This window comes from Rosa chinensis, chromosome 4 (genome assembly GCF_002994745.2).
Source record: "Rosa chinensis cultivar Old Blush chromosome 4, RchiOBHm-V2, whole genome shotgun sequence".
Taxonomy (NCBI): domain Eukaryota; kingdom Viridiplantae; phylum Streptophyta; class Magnoliopsida; order Rosales; family Rosaceae; genus Rosa; species Rosa chinensis.
Window position 1 is genome coordinate 8742501 of NC_037091.1, and position 17455 is coordinate 8759955.

The 17455-nt window shown below is 38.5% G+C and overlaps 1 protein-coding gene, 1 long non-coding RNA gene and 2 pseudogenes across 6 annotated transcripts; 2 read left to right on the forward strand and 2 right to left on the reverse strand.

Annotated features, from left to right (window-relative positions):
* Window positions 1-10787, forward strand: part of LOC112198742 — a 20088-nt pseudogene extending 9301 nt beyond the window's left edge.
* On the forward strand, window positions 1902-5726 carry LOC112198482. 3 transcript variants are annotated; one of them, XR_002935989.2, is made up of 8 exons: window positions 1902-2263; window positions 2434-2559; window positions 3581-3753; window positions 3891-4055; window positions 4405-4583; window positions 4662-4756; window positions 5206-5275; window positions 5390-5726. It is a non-coding gene; the product is annotated as an uncharacterized LOC112198482 (long non-coding RNA). The 3 variants fall into 3 exon arrangements; XR_005809861.1 differs by having other exon boundaries at window positions 1903-2263; window positions 4418-4583; window positions 5206-5726; XR_005809860.1 differs by having other exon boundaries at window positions 1904-2263; window positions 5206-5726.
* LOC112198479 lies at window positions 7156-8998 on the reverse strand. Of its 3 annotated transcripts, none has more exons than XR_002935987.2 (3): window positions 8561-8997; window positions 7765-7909; window positions 7156-7613 (listed from the first exon to the last, which is right to left on the reverse strand). XR_002935987.2 is itself a non-coding variant. In XM_040518183.1 (3 exons), the coding sequence occupies exons 1-3, from the start codon at window positions 8720-8722 to the stop codon at window positions 7413-7415; spliced, it is 414 nt and encodes a 137-aa protein (XP_040374117.1). In that variant the 5' UTR covers window positions 8723-8998; the 3' UTR covers window positions 7156-7412. The 3 variants fall into 3 exon arrangements, 2 of the variants coding, with proteins under 2 accessions (XP_040374117.1, XP_024195377.1); XM_040518183.1 differs by having other exon boundaries at window positions 7765-7815; window positions 8561-8998; XM_024339609.2 differs by lacking the exon at window positions 7765-7909 and having other exon boundaries at window positions 8561-8996.
* A 753-nt stretch (window positions 10788-11540) lies between the features above and the next one.
* LOC112198475 lies at window positions 11541-13556 on the reverse strand (annotated as a pseudogene).
* Window positions 13557-17455: the final 3899 nt, after the last annotated feature.

Genomic DNA, 17455 nt, shown 5'->3' on the forward strand with positions numbered 1-17455 from the left:
CGTTTCTCTCTTACTTCTCTAGGGTTTCAACGTTCTAGGGTTAGGGCTTGGTTGTGTGAGAGAGTCTTAGCGAGTTTTCAAGTGTCTTTGTCGCATGGCGGACATTGACGCTATGGCTGCCCGACTGGCGTCGTCTTTGGCACTGGCGGAGGGGAAGAGAGCAGTGGATCTGAGGCCCTCCAAGGGCAAGGGTCTCCACCAACCGGAGGTGTATATGGTTGGCAAGTTACTCACAGCCAGGGAGTATAGGAAACGTTCTTTTTGGGGATGTTTCGATCTACATGGCATGTTGGTGGAGATCTTCGGGTGGAACCGGCAGCAGGGATCGAGTTCTTTTCTCATTCTCGGATCCGGTGGATCGCGCTCGTGTGTGGCATGGTGGCCCGTGGGGTTTCAACCGAGCCCCTGTAGCACTGGCAGAATATGATGGGATCGAACCAGTCGAACAAGCGTTGCTGCAACGTTCTTCATATTGGGTTACGCTGTTGGATGTGCCGCTGGCGTTCCGATCCGAAAGGGTGATGCGCATGATCGGCAGCACCATAGGTGATCTGCAGGAATGGGACAGACCGGCTTTCCGGCGAGGTGTAATGCGGGTCAGGGTGGAGATCAAGTTTTCACAGCCCATACTTACTCAACATCTCTTTCAGTTGGAGGATCGAGTGGAGGTGCTGGTAAAGTTCCGTTTTGACAAACTAATTGGCAGGTGTAACAGCTGTGGGTTTGTAACCCATATGGGATTACCATGTCCTGGACCGGTGTTGGAAGATGGGGTTGGACATGACAGGCCTCGCCTGTTGCAGTAGCGTCGCGGTGCTGCTAAAGCAACCTTAGCGGTTCGAGCACCGGAGGCTAGGGCAAACCCTAGCGGACCTACTTTGGTTTTCAAGGCACAAGTCCTCCCTGGGATAGCTGAAACCATGGCGGCATTGTCGGCAGGCTCTTTCCTTCCTCAGAAGACTCGACGTCAAGTCGCCATCCGAGAACTTGAAGGAAACAGTGAACATGCATCTCCAATTACGGGGAAGAGGAGGAAACAAACAGGTGATGTGTCGATATCTCCGAAGAAGCCAAGGCTGAGTTTGGCAATTGGTAAGCACAATATTGATGCTGCCACTATGTGTTTACTTGCACCTAATATGAGTAAGCCAAATAAGAAGAAGCGTGGTCGCCTTGCTGGTAGTCTTAACAAGAAACCATATGGTACTACTGGTAAGGGAACGAAAAACTCCGAGGCAAGTAGTGAGAAGAAGAAAGGTGCCAAGGCCCGAAAGAACTTAAATGGGGACTTGGCAAATGCTGGCGACTCCAATCCTAAAGGGAAGGAGTTGGTTCTATGTTAAGTTTTTCTTTGAACTTTTCAAGTCTAGCGTATGTGATGGTAGCTTCTAGGAGCTTTCTGAGATGTTTCTATGCGTCGCTTGTACCACAATTGAGTGCCTGGCAAGCGAGGCGTAGATGATTGATTTTTCCTTAGGAGGCGAGGTTATTATAGCATGTACTAGGCTTACTTTAAGCGAGCGGAATGGTTTGTAATGAGCTGTGATACTTGGGTGACGGTTTGGTTGTTTCCCCACCAACACCGGTTACCTTTAAGTGTTGTTAGTCTCTAGCCTATTCATGGCTGTTGATCTAATTATACAATCAACTTCAATTTCAAAAAAAAAAAAAAACAACAATAATAAAAAGGGAAATGATGGAAAAGGTCACATTAGAGTGTGAAATGATAAAAATGTCACCTAGTTTCCCACTTGATAAAATGGTCCATCATGAATTGTCAGTAATATTAATTTAGTCCTTATTAATAATGAAGTGATGTTAAAAAAGGTCAGTTTTTAATTTTTTTTGATTCCGATTATGCCCTTTAAGCTATAAGCTTTGTGAGAGAATCTTCATATATAATTCCTCCCGATCTTTCCTCCCTGTTAATCTCATTGCATTATCTTCTTCAGTTTCCTCAGGTTGAACCAGATGCTGGAGATAAAATTCCTCATAGAAAAAAATTCACGGTCTTTTTCACTCTCACTCTCTCGAGATCTCAAACAATTTTGATCGGTTTCTTCCGCCATGATCCGTTGAAACACGTCGCCGTCGGCGAGAATGGAAGGAATCTAACGTCTCCGGCGAAGATGCCTTCGCCGTGATCTGCAACAAGTACGACCGATACGGCATCGACAAGTAGAAGGACTCTAATGTCTCCGGCGACGATGCCTTCACTCGCCTCTACTCTGCCGTCGAGTTCGACATTGAAGCTGCTCTTCAGGTTCAGTCTCTTTCTCAGTTTCTTTCTGATTCAAACTGTGAGTTTCAGAGCGATGAAATCTCTTTGAGAGTTCAGAATTTCGAATCTCTTTGAAATTGACTAGAATTTTAGTTATGATTTGGTCCTATTTTTCAAATTGAGACTGAATTTTGAGTAATTTTGATCTGCAGAAAGCGGAGCTTGCTTCAAAAGAGAAAAGTAGGGCATTTGCAGTTGCTCTGAATGCCGTGATTCGCCGAACCAAGGCTCGATTGCTTAAAGAGGTTCCCAAGTTGCAGAGATTGGCTGTAAAGAAGGTTGGCCTCCACTGTTTGAATCAATTCTATTATCGTGCTTCTTAGTAATTATGCATTTTCATAAAACTGTTTGAGAAATTGATGTTTAGTGTGCTGCATTCTAAAACTGAAAATTGAAAGATGATTGCACTCGGATACGGTTTTTTAGTACTCGATAGTAAATTGAAGTGGAAGAACATGTGTAGTTGAGTTGTCAATTTTGCCTGTTTAGTATAGAATTCTTGATTGCTTAGGGTTTGTGCAGTGAGGTTTATAAATGATACTATTTGCTCACAGGTTAAAGGGCTTTCATCTGAAGAGTTTGCTGCTCGTAATGAGTTGGTTGTAAGGCTTGTTTACAGAAAAAGACATAACTGGAAGAAACCACAGTTTTGCTTGGGAAAAAAAAAAAAAGCCTATGTAGAATTGAATTGATTGACAACAGGTCAATCTGTTTCCCCTCTTAAAAATGATGCCTATTGGAAACAATCTTGTAAATTGAAATGTAAAGGCCGTCTTCAATGGATTTTTGTGTCATTCTTTACTTCCCATTCAGTTTTGAGCATTTCTATGTGCTAAGATTAAGGTTGGTGTAGTTTAGTTGGAATGAAGTTGGAAGCAAGCAGATTTTTGAGCTTGTGTGTTTGGTCTATGAGGTTTTTCCCTTGTTGGGTTTTGCGGTTGTTCTTGAATTTTGTGCTGCTGAAGTTGTGTTTTTTTGTTGCAGTGAGTATTGTTTCCCTTCATATTGTTGAATAAGGGACCTCACTTATTCTGAGCAAAAATTATTGAACCAGGAAGGAATGAAGAATTAAAACTGGACTCCTGTAATTAATAATGGAAGATGTTTGAACCATCTATATGGTGTAAAATCTTGTAAATACTGTAGAAAATGCTTGAAGGTATAAGTAGAGCCTTGTTCATCAACCCAATGGGTTGTGGATGGCTGGTTGGTGGGAGCGGCCTCTCTGTTTGTTTATGTTTATTAGAATTGGTTTATCGTTATGTTAAATTTGGTTGTTCTTCCACATTTTTTCTACAGATTCATAGAAGAAAGGTACGGGCATGGCAAATGATATGTATTTTGTCACATTTCGTCCGTCAAGATATAAGAGATAATACGTGTGCTTGAACCCTTGCCCACGGATCGAGAAACACAATGGCAAATTCTTCGGGAGTTACAAGGAGCTGTTGAGTCTGTAGAGAGCTTAAGAGGTGATTTATCCATGTTTTGGTCCAGCCACTTTGTTTAATTAGTCATTTGTCTTCTCTAAACATGGGATAATTTTTTCCCTTCAGTTTATAGATTTGACTCACTCTTCAAATTTATGACATAATTGGCATAAAACCAGGTGCAACTGTGGAGCCATTTGGATCATTTGTCTCAGAACTCTTTACTCGCTGGGGAGACTTGGATGTTTCAATTGAGTTCTCAAAAGGCGCATATATTTCTTCTTATGGAAGAAAGCACACACAAGATGTACTAAAAGATTTTATGAAGGCTATGAGAAAGAGAGGTAGATTTATTGTTTATTCTTTTTCAAGTGCTTTAAATCTTGAGAAGATCCTTCCTCTTCTAATAATAAAGACTGGGATAATAATTTGGGGTTTCAGTATCTTCACCTGTCTGTGGTCTATGAGGCTGATCATAAATAACCGTTAGTATACTGAACATGTCATTGACTCATGGTTAATCATTTTTTCATATGTTTACTTAAATTACATATGCAAATGGCCTACTTTTAATTCTATAAACTTATATTCCATAAGCTTCCACACTATGAAAATGTATGTCTTTTTGTTTGATTTTGCTTAGTTACAAAATTTCCACATTTCACTTCCTAAGGATCATTGATTGATTTTCAGGTGGATGGAACAGGTACCAATTCATACCTAATGCAAGAGTTCCCATTCTGATGGTCAAAAGTAATCTTGGAAACATCTCCTGTGATATTTCAGTCAATAACCTGAAGGGCCAAATGAAATCAAAACTCTTTTTATGGATGAATGATATAGATCCACGCTTTCGTGATATGGTTTTACTGGTAGGTTGCAATTGCAAGTTAAATGTACTTTTCAACTGAAAAGTGTTCTTACATGATATATTCTTGTTGCCTTTGTAGGTGAAGGAATGGGCAAAACACACAATATCAATAATTCAAAAACTGGGACTTTCAATTCATACTCTCTGAGTTTGCTCGTGATCTTCCATTTTTAGGTGATTTTAAATCTTCATTTCTGGTATTGACCACAAAGTAGTTGGAGTCTGAAGGGGTTCTTTGGGTTTCAGCTGCAATTTAGCATCATCTAGCATAGTTGATATGGGACCTGGTTTGCTAGAAGTAGTGTAGTAATGTTTTTTCTAACCCTTCTGTGCTTTTCTCATCGTTTGCTAGACTTTACAAAGTGTCACTTTTATTCCTTTCCCAGATTCATACCGCTTGGTTCATAATTTTCTTTTTTGTGATTTTTCTACATTGGTGTTATGTGTTGTTGATACCATGCTGCATCTTACTAGAGTCTGAGTTTCTCGTTTTATATCTTTTGGTCTTCTTGATCTCATTTCAAATCCTGTTCTTGTTCCATACAGTAACAACATATATGATTCAGTTTTGTGTAGTATGTGTTCCTGATTTTAATTTAATATTCGTTAAAAAAAAATTTCAGACATGTACACCTGCAATTCTGCCTCCTCTTCAAGACATATATACAGAAACTCTCACGGATGATCTTAAAGGTACTTTTCAGCCTTACCTTAAACAGAGACCTCATTTTGCCACTAACTGTTGGTAAAAATTGAATAATTTTTTTTTCTTTTAGAATAGTTTCTGAAATTGATTTTTCTTTGAAGATATGGTACTGGTTCTTTGTTTGAAATAATGGAGTTTAAGTTAGCTCTACACAGCATCAAAGCAAAGGAACTCCCTTTTACGAAGCAAAGATATGAGGAAGAAAACTATAGTTTCAATCTTTCAATTGCCAAGTGTCCTTTTTTCAACTCGAGAGCATGTTAATTGCTTGAGCGGTGATATGTAACAGTTTAGGTATCCAATGAATGAAGTTTAGTTCCATTTTGAGTTGTAAAAAAAGGTTGTTCTTGTTTAAAGTTGTGTTTAGAATTCAAAAACAACTTCATTTATTAAGATTTGAAGCCACTAATAGAATCTGCCCATACAAGTTGCCCTTTCTGTAATATCTATTCTTCTAGCTCTATGTGATTATTGTTTGAGTGTGGAGTGCAGGACTTGCTTTTTCATATTCCCCATTTCTTTGGACAAGAAAGGCTGCACTGCCGAAAGGAGGAGATTCATGGTCAGTTACTTGGTTGCACTAACCAAGTAACTGTCAGTAGCCAAGTCACAAGTTAATAGCCAAGTCACTGTTAATCACATGTCACTAACCAAGTAACTGATCATGTCACTAACCAAGTAACTGTCAGTAGCCAAGTCACTGTTAATCACATGTCACTAACCAAGTAACTGACAGTAGCCAAGTTACAAGTTAATAGCCAAGTCACTGTTAATCACATGTCACTAACCAAGTAACTGTCAGTATCCAAGTCACAAGTTAATAGCCAAGTCACTGTTAATCACATGTCACTAACCAAGTAACTAACCGTGTCACTAACCAAGCAACTAATCATGTCACTAGTCGAGTAACTGTCAGTAGCCAAGTCACAAGTTAATAGCCAAGTCACTGTTAATCACATGTCACTAACCAAGTAACTGATCATGTCACTAACCAACTTCCTCCTTAACATTATGTGATGTGGCTCATCTTTGTCGGTGATTTGATCTTAACTGTGACTTGACCAAGGATTTATAGCAACATGGTCAGTGACATGCTCAGTGACTTGAGACAGTTACATGGTCAATGACTTGAGACAGTTACATGGTCAGTGACTTGACCAGTGACTTAAGGTTAACAGTGACATGACCCCCAACTTCCTCCTTAACATTATGTGATGTGGCTGATCTTTGTCGGTGATTTGATCTTAATTGTGACTTGACCAATGATTTACAGCGACATGGTCAGTGACATGACCAGTGACTTGAGACAGTTACATGGTCAGTGACTTTACCAGTGACTTGAGACAGTTACATGGTCAGTGACTTTACCAGTGACTTGAGGTTAACAGTGACTTGTTCATAACTGTGACATGGCCCCCAACTTCCTCCTTAACATTATGTGATGTGGCTCATCTTTGTCGGTGATTTGATCTTAACTGTGACTTGACCAAGGATTTACAGCGACATGGTCAGTGACTTTGCCGATGACTTGAGATTAACAGTAATTTGGTCAGGGATTGAAAGTGACGTGGTCAGTGACTTTGCCAATGACTTGAGGTTAACAGTGGCTTGGGCAGTGACATGGCTATTGACTTGTAACCTAGTGACTTAGGCAGTGAATTTGTCAATGACTTGAGATTAACAGTGACTTGACCAGAAATTAACAATGACATGGTCATTGACATGTTCATAACTGTGACATGACCAATGACTTTAGGCTGGTTCGGTATGCCAGGTGGACCCACAAACCTCTTTTCTTCTTTTTCATTTTTTTTTTGAATGAAACTAAGAATCAAGTTTATTAATCGAACAAAATACACATACCAAGCTCAGCAAAACCCAGATATCATTACTGAACATCACACAAAGATCAACTAGCTAGGTAGACATCAGTAACAAATCAATTACCATACTAAGTGAAAACAATTAACAAAGTCGTCTAACAAAAGTATAATCTCTCATACTAGATACAAGAACAACAGCAAGGGCTAGTTGGACCACAAGAAAGTTCCCATAGCAAATTCCTCTTGTGCTGGCCATTAGCCTCTTGTGGCCTAGACGACACCGCTTCCATGCCGCCTCCACTCATTCTGATTTTCTTGTTGATCTAGTGCTCCTTTGCTTCTCTACCGCTTCCATGCCGACACTGTCATGTACTATATCAGTGACATCTAGAGAATGCCTTCGAAACATCCCTCTTGGAAGGACCTTTTTGTGCCCATTTAAATATACCTCTGCATAGTAATTGATTCCACGGAAATTCAGATCTAGGTGCTGAGTACCTGACTGCAAAAGGGCCAAGTGTTTAGACAATATTATTCCTAACCACAATACCAAGGAAACTAAAGATTAACATCGACAGTAATCTTTCAATCTACTGAGAAATAATTTCAAGACAACCTCGAAGTGCATTTTATCATTTATATGTATCACGTACCAGCTTACACTGGAAAGTCTTAAAAGTACCAGAATGTGCACCACTGCCTCCCTGAATCAACAATATCTATGATTGATATTCATTTACCAAGCCGTAAAACGGATCCATCAATTTGCTTTTCACCATGGTTGCCAAAACACTATCACTGAAAACATCATGATTATTATTTTGATTATGACTCAAAATGTGGACTTTTCCATTCCTGAAACATCTAATATCTGCAATGATGTTAAAATATAGGAGCTTTACTTCGGCTCCGAAAGTTCACAATCTCAAAAACAAATTCAAAATCCATACTTTTACAGATATGTATCAGAAGTCTAAGGACACAAATTGATTAAAAACAACACTAACTGCAGGGGACACTATTGCCCTCTTAATTATGAATTGGAGAAAGATATAATCAGATTTTGCGAAGCTACTTGGGTTTTCTTATAAGTATGAATGTGGTGGCAAACCCAATACATTTACTAGACTACTTCAAGACATGAATCCTCTGTCAAAGACCCAAAAGCAACCAATGAGCAACTTCACTTTATATATACATTTCAGATAGTGCAATGCCTAAGTACAATGTAAATATTTTCCAGATCTACCTAAAATCACACACAATAAGCAATTACACAGAGTAAGCACGAAAAAAAATAAAATCATAATTGAGCATCAAAATTCAAAAGTAATCCACAACACAAGTCAAAACCACCACAGAACCAATTTTTGAAGCCAAAATTAACATAATTAGGATCATATTACAGTTCACATTGACATTTCTAATGCAATTGCCATCGAGTAGTACCTGCTTATAGAGAGCGTAGAGGATGAGAGCGGACTCAGAGTTGAACTTGGCGCGAACGGCTTTAGAGGAGGAGCGAGGAGATCCGTCGAAACCGGCGCAGGAGGCCGCCACGTAGAACCGCTCAGGGTATTGGAGCCCCGAGCTCGCCCGATCTATAGCCATTTATGCTCGCCCGAGCTCGCCTCTGACAATCATAGCAGTGAAGATTGCCTTTGTGTCGTCGGAGCAAGAATTCAAGAGGCGCGACGGCGTTCGTGACAAGCGGTTCGATTCCGTCACCAGAGATCATACCACACGTGGAGCTCTATCGCCGGGTCAAGGCATGCAGGTGACCTATCGGGGCTTTGTTAGGAGGTGGTGGAGGTCGGAGGATCACTACTGATCGTCGAGCCATGGCGGTGAGGTCAGTTAAGGGGGGGGATTATATTCTGAAATTGATTGAGAGAGAGATGACGGTGGTAGTTTTTGTAATTAACCTTAATTATCATTGAGATATTTGTGTTATCTGTATTATAATAAGACACTTTAAAATGACATCTTTTATTATTGGCCTTTTTTTAACCCTCTTTTTTTTTTTTTTATTTGTTCTTTGTTTTTCCTACTCTTTTCTTTAACTCTTTTTTCTATGTTTTTTTTGTAACTTTTTTCCGCTTTTTTTTTTTATTTGTTCTCTCTCTTTTGTTTTTTATTTATTTATTTCTCTTTTCTGTTTACCTCTTCCTCCTCTCTGCTCTTCGACCTTCTTTTCCTCCTCCCTGATCGCAGCTCCAGTTTTCAGCGAGTATCACCACCTCTCCTAATCACCGTTGGCGTGCCCTCCGCTCCAAGCAAGTGCTGGCCATTCCAGCATCCATCCATCATCCCCCTCATGCTAGCAAGCATCCCCACCTCTCCTAATCACCCCTCTCCATACAGAGGTTCCAAACCAAATCGGAGCACACCCAAATCAAATCAAATAAATCCACGAAGGGGCTCATCATCTCAGCAAACCAACACCAATGAAACGTTATCAACGTCGAGAGAAAGCTTCTGATATAGCTCCGACACCACGAAGGGGCCGGAATCTGAAGGGAAAAGAACCCGACCATTCCGGCTTCCAGGCGTGGCCGAAAACTGGAGCTGCGATTAGGAAGGAGGAAAATAGGGCCGAAGAGCAGAGAGGAGGAAGAGGTAAACAGAAAGAAATATAAAAAAAGAAAAAAGAGAGAGAGAACAAATAAAAAAAGAGGAAAACAGTTAAAAAAAAAGAAATTTTTTTAAAAAAAGTAGGAAAAAAAAGAGAACAAATTAAAAAAAAAGAAAAAGAAAAGAGAGTTAAAAAAAAGAGAGAAAAGAGAGTAAAAAAATAGAGAAAAAAGAGTTAAAAAAAAAAGAGTAGGAAAAAAAAGAACAAATTTAAAAAATAGAGAAAAGAGAGTTGAAAAACAAAAAAAAATGAGAAAAGAGAGTAAAAAAAAAAAGGAACAAATTTTTTTTTTGGGTCAGTAAGGGTAAAATAGTCATTTTACTGTTGAAGGAGTGCCACGTCAGCAAGATAACGGATTTTTTAACAGAAAGTTGACGGCAAGGACCAATTGGGTGAAATTGAAAAGTTCATGGACTTTTTAGGTGAAATTGAAACATCAGGGACTGAAACATCGAAACCCTATAAGTATAGGGAGTAAACAGTATTTTCTCCTAATAATAACAACAACAATAATATTATTATCAGTTGTTGTTATTATTGTTATTCTTATTATTGTTGTTGTTATTATTATTGTTGTTGTTGTTGTTGTTGTTATTATTATTATTATTATTATTATTATTATATAATATGTAAATTGAAAAGAAGCATTATCATCTTAGTGTATTGAGTTTCTCTCTTTTAAGTAAGGTTCAAACTTCAAAGTCGTAACTGCAAATTTACATTAAACAATGTTGGATTATGAGTGTGCCCAAGAAGCTAAAACTTTGAAACTGTAAATTCTGGTAACTATTAATGTTGCTAAATAAATGGAGTATCACATGTTTCCTAGAACTTCTTGACGTCTCTACGATCCTTGAACTGACAGCGACATAAGATCCGTTCAAATTGTATAGGTACGTTATATTGGTGTTTCCAATGAGACTTCATATGGAGTGATGGAGTTCGTACATGCCGCTAAAGTTGAAGGATTACCAATCTGTAATCCAAAACAACTACAGCCTGCTTGTTAGAACTCATTTTGAAAGTAAGTCAGTATTCTGATTCTGTAGGTAGAAAATTCAAACATTTCCTATTTATATGTTAAAATTAGGATACAGTTAAGAGATCTCTTTTTTGAAAGGGTTGAGAGGTCTATTTATACTAGGTCTTTTTAAATAGTAATTCAAATTTTCAACCTATCTTCACAACTGGTCCTCAAACGGCATCTTTTTTAATGTACTGGTGCCTTGACGCACCCAAGGGGCTCCCTTATATTGGATTCAAATCTTTTTATTAACAGGGTAATGCAATTGTTTATTAATTTTTTTAAAAAAATTTGTATTATGTCATATATATTAGGTCGTAATTATTTGATCACAAGGCATGGAATCATGCATTGATTTTTAATTTTTTATATGAAAATCGTTGTTACGATAAATATTACATGCGCGACTGAGTAGTTAAGAGGGGTGAATAGAACTTAGCAAGTAAATCATCGATGGATTAGAAAATGGATAGTAAGATTATGTTTGTACAACAGTACAAGATTTTGGTTACTCATGGTCTACCACTTACTAATACTTGAAGTTATCATTTTTTGTTTTTTGTTTGTTTTTGTTTTTGTTTTGATGAGGTAAAATTTTATTAAAATAAAAGAAGATACAAGCATGAGGGGAGGATACCCTTATTCCTTCCAAAACAAAGTACCAATGTTAAAGAAATGCGGATAAACAACATCCCGCCCTTTGTAAAAAGTAAATAAAACAACAATAACAAGGAAGGAGGTTTTCCAATGTTGAAACAAAAGAAATCATCTAAAACGAAAATCATGTGCTCGCTATACAATGACATTGTTGTTATTCTTTTACTCATCTAAAGATCAAGACGGATACATAGGAAAGATACAAACCAATGAGAATTAAATTTACTTTACTTGGTCATCAGGACTTGATGATCTCTATCAAAGCTTTCAAGTCTTGAGTCGAACGTCCATTCAGTCCAATAGCCTCTTGAGCAAGCTGTTTAAGGATTCCAATTCTCTGTCTCATTTCTTTTCCTTGTTCAAGCGATAAAACTTGTTCCAAGGCCTTGACTGCTCTAGTTTTTGTGAAAACGCCTCCCTCAATCCTCACACCGATCTTCCATACAACTTCTACACTTCGCATATTTAAATTTTGATCAACAAAGTAAGGCCTCCCAATCATAGGCACACCACTAGTTACACTCTCCAAAATTGAGTTTCAACCGCAATGTGTTACATGCACTCCTACCGAGGTATGATTGAGGATTTTCTCTTGGTTCACCCATGGAACTACTTTTCCTATGGATAACCCGTTGGTTCTTTCGATAAATCTTTGTGGAAAGTCCTCTTGATTTCCCCTAAATGACCAAAGAAAGGGGAATCCACCTTCCTCTAATGCTTCAGCTAATGCTGCTACCTCCATGGGAGGCAGTGCCACCATAGTTCCAAAGCTGACGTATGCTACCGAAGCAGGCTCGTGCTTGTCCAACCACTGTAAACAGCCATCCTTCTCCTCCTCATCATTTGATACAATTGATTGTACTGGCATGACAAGATGTAGTGGACCAACAAGGACCAACTTTTGGAGTCTTTTCTTCAGTTCCTCAGTAACTTCCACATCCATTGTTTCGAAAGAGTTGACGACAACTGCAGCTGCTTGTGGCAGCTTCTGTCCCATTTTATGCAACATTCTTGCAAGTGGCGATTCTATTTCTCCAAATACAATTTCCTTGGTTAAGTCAGATGCTCGAAACTCATCTGAGAATCCCGGAAGGAACTCCAGGGTTTTGTTTTCTTGTCCTATGTACGTACAGAATAGAAAAAAAAAAACATGAGTGAAAATTGTTCTACATATTTATTGATGTATTTAGACATAAGCAAAGGAAAAAAAAAATAAAACACAATACATCCTTAATTACCAGGAGCTCCCACTTCATCTCTAATTAGATCAGTCTCGATATGAACAAAAAGTGAGCGTATTTCACCAATCCATGATGTCACCCAAGCGACGTGCATTTTCTCGGCTATGTCTCCAGCAAACCAGAATAATGCATCCGAAATCAAGCAGCCAAACTTATGTCCTGTTTCAGCCTCCACCTCTTTGATTGCCCTCTCGAAGATCCGAGGTGCATTGTCAATGAACAACTCAAGGTGCTCCCGTAGTGGATTTCCGGAGAGGGGTATGTAGCCATCTGGTAAGCCATCCCATACGTTGTAAGGCTTTATATTAGCACAGCCCTTGTTGCCGGAACCGGAGAAGAGGGAGCTATTTGATCTAGATATGTTGAAGAAGGTGAACTGCATATCCGGGCAAACAGTTGAAATGGAACGTAATAATCGAAGAAGAGCGGCGGGATGGGAGGTGAATGGAAAAACTAAGACTGCAACATTTTGAGGACTAGTACTAGCAACTTTGTGGCTCATTATGAAAAATTTTAAGGTAAGAAGTGAAATGAAATTAAGAGGATCGACTATGAACTTTGACGAAGGGGAGATTGAGAGAGAACATAAGTCAATTGGCCGGAGAAGGTTCTCTGCGGATCGGGACTAATATCTAGCTATCATTCAGTTGGTGGAGATGAAGATGCAGCAAGATAATCTCCTTTTAAGCGACACCGGCCGACAGTTTAACTATGGAGGGGGAATAGTATATGGCTCATGATTACTTCGATCACACTATTCATATATAGGTCCAAATTTTTTTGCTATGCGATGCTATCCACTCACATTTTATCAGAGTGATGAGTGGTATTAATCATGACTTAGTTTTTGGAACTGTGCGGAACACAATAATGCATCTCTTTATAAAAAAGAAAACCGATAAGATCGAAATGCTTACATCCTTTTTAGGTGTTTGTTGCACTAAACAGAAACGTACACGCTAATGTACTGCAGATTAAAAAAAAAACGTTGGAGCTTTCAAAGGGGGCTGGGTGACGTTACATCAATCATCCACAACAATCCATTTAAAAACGTATGTATACAAATTCCCAAACCAAAGTTTCTATACATGCATCTTCACTTCGAAAAAAAACGAAAAAAAAAGGTTCTAAGGAAAGAACCTAAAGTTTCTGTACTTGCATCTTCACTTCCAAAACCAAAACAACAAACTCCCAAATCTTCAACCTTCTTATATCACTTCCATATTTTGAATTAGAAAAGATAAAAATGAAAATGTGAAAGCTAATAATTAAAGGTGTACTCACAAAGCCAATCAATCTAGGCACTTCGAGCCAACATCTCCTGGAATTCAAGGATGGACCTCTCCTTCTGAAGCTTCATGTCTTGCCTAAATTTGTAAATAAACTCCTCCGCCCTTTCATCCACTACCCGCAGCTGTGGTGACCTAGCAACCACTGCCTGCCATGCATCTTCAACGCAATAAACACTCTTGCTGTTTCTTGTTGGAATATTTCCTTCATCGAGCCCTTCTTTGCCTCTACTTGTGTCAGCTTGCGCATCTAAATGTTGGTTCTTGGTGTGCGCAGAGTCGGCAGACTGTGCAAAGAGCTCGTCTTATGGAGAAACTTGCTGTGGTAGTGGTGGTTGTAATATTGGTTTCGAGAAAATGTAGAGGAAGTTTTAGTGAGAGCGCGTAGTTTGGATGGGACAAAGAATCGCAGACAGCGCAAGTCGAGGAGACGTTTAGTGGTGGTTTTGATGGTTTTGGGGATGTTGAGCTCGTGGAGTTTCGACTGTATTTTTCCCAAAGTCACCGGAAACGCTGATATCCCCAGCGAACCGCGTTCCGGAAACGACGTACCTAATCGCGGTGCATCTGCGACCCAGATCGCTAGGTTGAGCGATCCCTTATCAGTCCTCCATCTAACTTGATGTTTACCCATCTGGTGTTCTTGAATATGATGTTTCCTCCATCTTCTGCGACTCAATGGCTCTGTGGAGCCCTCCCTTTGAAATAAATCGATCACTACAGTAGACAAGCCTTTGAATTCCTATTTCCTACGACAGACCTGGTATCATAACTTTAGAATGCACGATTGAAATTGGGCGGCTAGGAAGGAAAAAGTAATGTAGGGCAAAATCCGACTTGATTATCCTCTTATTCTTTTTTTAGGTTTATCTTTTTATTTTTTTTATTTTTATAGAGAATGATTTATCCTAGCTCTTCCTTTTGCGGAAGAGATTTTTATTCTTATTACTTCTGAAATAAAAAATAATAACTATCCTTTTACCAAACAAGAAAGAATAATGAATATTTTCTGTTATTTATAATTTTACCTCTTTACCCATTCTAATTAATGAGGTTTTCATAGTATTTGTATAAGGGATAGTTACGTAAAAACAATTTGCTATTAAGATTAAGATTAACTAATATATCCTAGCGTACCGCGTACCATAAAGACTGACGTACCGCGTACCCGTACCGCAACGTTCCGCGTTTCAGGTAACTTTGATTTTTCCAGTGAAGCTCTTCCATGCCTTTTTAGCACGGCCGAGCTTCTTTGCCAGCAATCCAGAGTGGCCTCGAAGCATTTGTCGTGACGAAATCATTGCTTGTTTGAGAGATGATAGAAGAATTGAAGAGAGAGTTCTGGACAAGGTTTCGGTTGCAAAGATAGGGAATGAGGGTATGATTGTTCTTATGGAAGAAGCTTTGATTCCCTAGCTAGTAGTACTCTATTTTGTTAAAAATTTCCGGAATGCATGTCATTGCATGCTCACGCCAGCCAGCCAATTAATTAAGAAAGAGTCAGCTTTGGAATGGGAACAGCAAAGCAGCCATTCAAAAAGTTCAATCATGTTTGCTTAGACAACGAGATATTTCACTTTCGGCAAGCTTGGAGGCCCAGATTGAAACATTCCCTTGCGTCCTAAGTTTGGTGGGAGACGAAAATCAAAGTATAATACTGTAAAGAACAATCACGTATTTGTTTTGGTTTGAATGGTGGGGTTTCCAGTAAGCCACCTTGTGTTTGTTTTGTTAAGAAAATGTGCGATTTGAGAATTTTCTATAAGACATATAGGTCTTCTCGCTTCTTTGTTTTGTTGAACCGTGCTTGAAGAAAGTTATACCCCTCACCATTGATACAGCTAATTCTAAACTTGAATTATAAGCGACTTTCCAACCAGGTAAAGTTGGCTAGCTAGCTCCTCAGAACTTTTTTCCTTTTAGGTGATTCAAATCCATGTCTTTGGGCAACATGTATATATGAAGGACAAGTGCATTTGCTTTTAAGTTTGTGAAGAAGGAATTGAAAGCTATTAAGCTAATTAATATGCTACTTTTTTTATATAAAGGAATGGCCATTTCCTTCTAATTTGCTTTCCATGTCAGTGGTGCTGGCTATCATAAAAGAAACCCTAACCTTTTACACAATTATTTATTCATGATATCGTGATGGTGACGTCCATCTCCTGGCTTCTGGCATGCTCAAGTTCACCTGTTGGTCACCAGGTCACCTACTATATATTCACTGCTTTTTATGTATATTTTCACTCTCTGAGTTACGGATACAGTGTATTTCGTGCCTCGGGTCGCCATGTGTCACCCTAGGTCACTTTCTGGGTCACCCTGGTGACCCAGGTCTTATTGGAAACTGAATCTATAACCCAAAAAGCGGAAATAAACACTAAAATGCAGTGAATAGTAGGTGACCTGATGAGCCAACAGGTGAACTTGCTCTAACCTTCCCCAGTTCCATAACTGCACGTCTATTTTATGTTGCCTCACAACACAGCTACTGACATGTATTAGTAGCTAGCTAGCAATATACATTTTCCTACCATACAGTAGCATTGATGTTTTCAGTATTTTAAAGCCTACAGTATTTATGAAAACCATGTTTACATCCATTGTATTCCTCACATTTTTAGGCTTGTAAATAAGTTGATAAAAAAGAAGTTAAATTCGATTCACTTTCTTGAACGTACAAATTTGTACGTCTAAACTTCCATTTGATCACAAATGCTCATATAATCTCCACTTTGATTAATTAGTAGTTGTGAGGGTAAAGATTTTCTACTAGTTATTTAGCTAGGGTTGACAATGTAAACACGGGAATCTGAAAAAAAAAAAAATGCAGACACGTGTACAAAAAATAATAATTTTATTAAGAATTTAAGAGCGGGTTACAATATTTGGTAATCCTCTGATTCTATCTCCGACGATGAATTTCACTCAAGGGCTTGATGCTTGATCTTAAGTTGTACGATGGTCACGAGAGTTGACACGTGACGAACGTTTTAGCTTGAGGTTGGTGAGGAACCGGCTATTTGTCAGCTTGATGGTTCTTCACACGCTTAGGAGGCTTCAAAAATTTTGAGAGTCTTTTCTTCTTCTTCTTTTTTGCTGTAGTCCCTCTATTGATTTGAGAGAGGGTATTTATAGTGTCGGCGTCTCTCTCAATTTGGAATACCTTGATGACACGTAATTAATTGCATTTTCTTTAATAACATAATCAAATCAATCAGCCTTAATTAACTGATTTAATCACGACCATTAACGAATTAGCCAATCAATTTGATGGCTGATTTTAATTGTATTTCATTAATAGCATAATCAAATCAATCAGCTTTAATAATTAATCGATTTAATCACGACTATTAAGAAATTTAGCCAATTAATTTGATGGCTGATTTTCATCTTGATTATCAATTTAAATAAATGGACATCTAATCAGCAGACGAAATTTAATACTTGATTTGACTCGGAATCAATTGATTTAATTTGATTGATCAACTTTTTTTT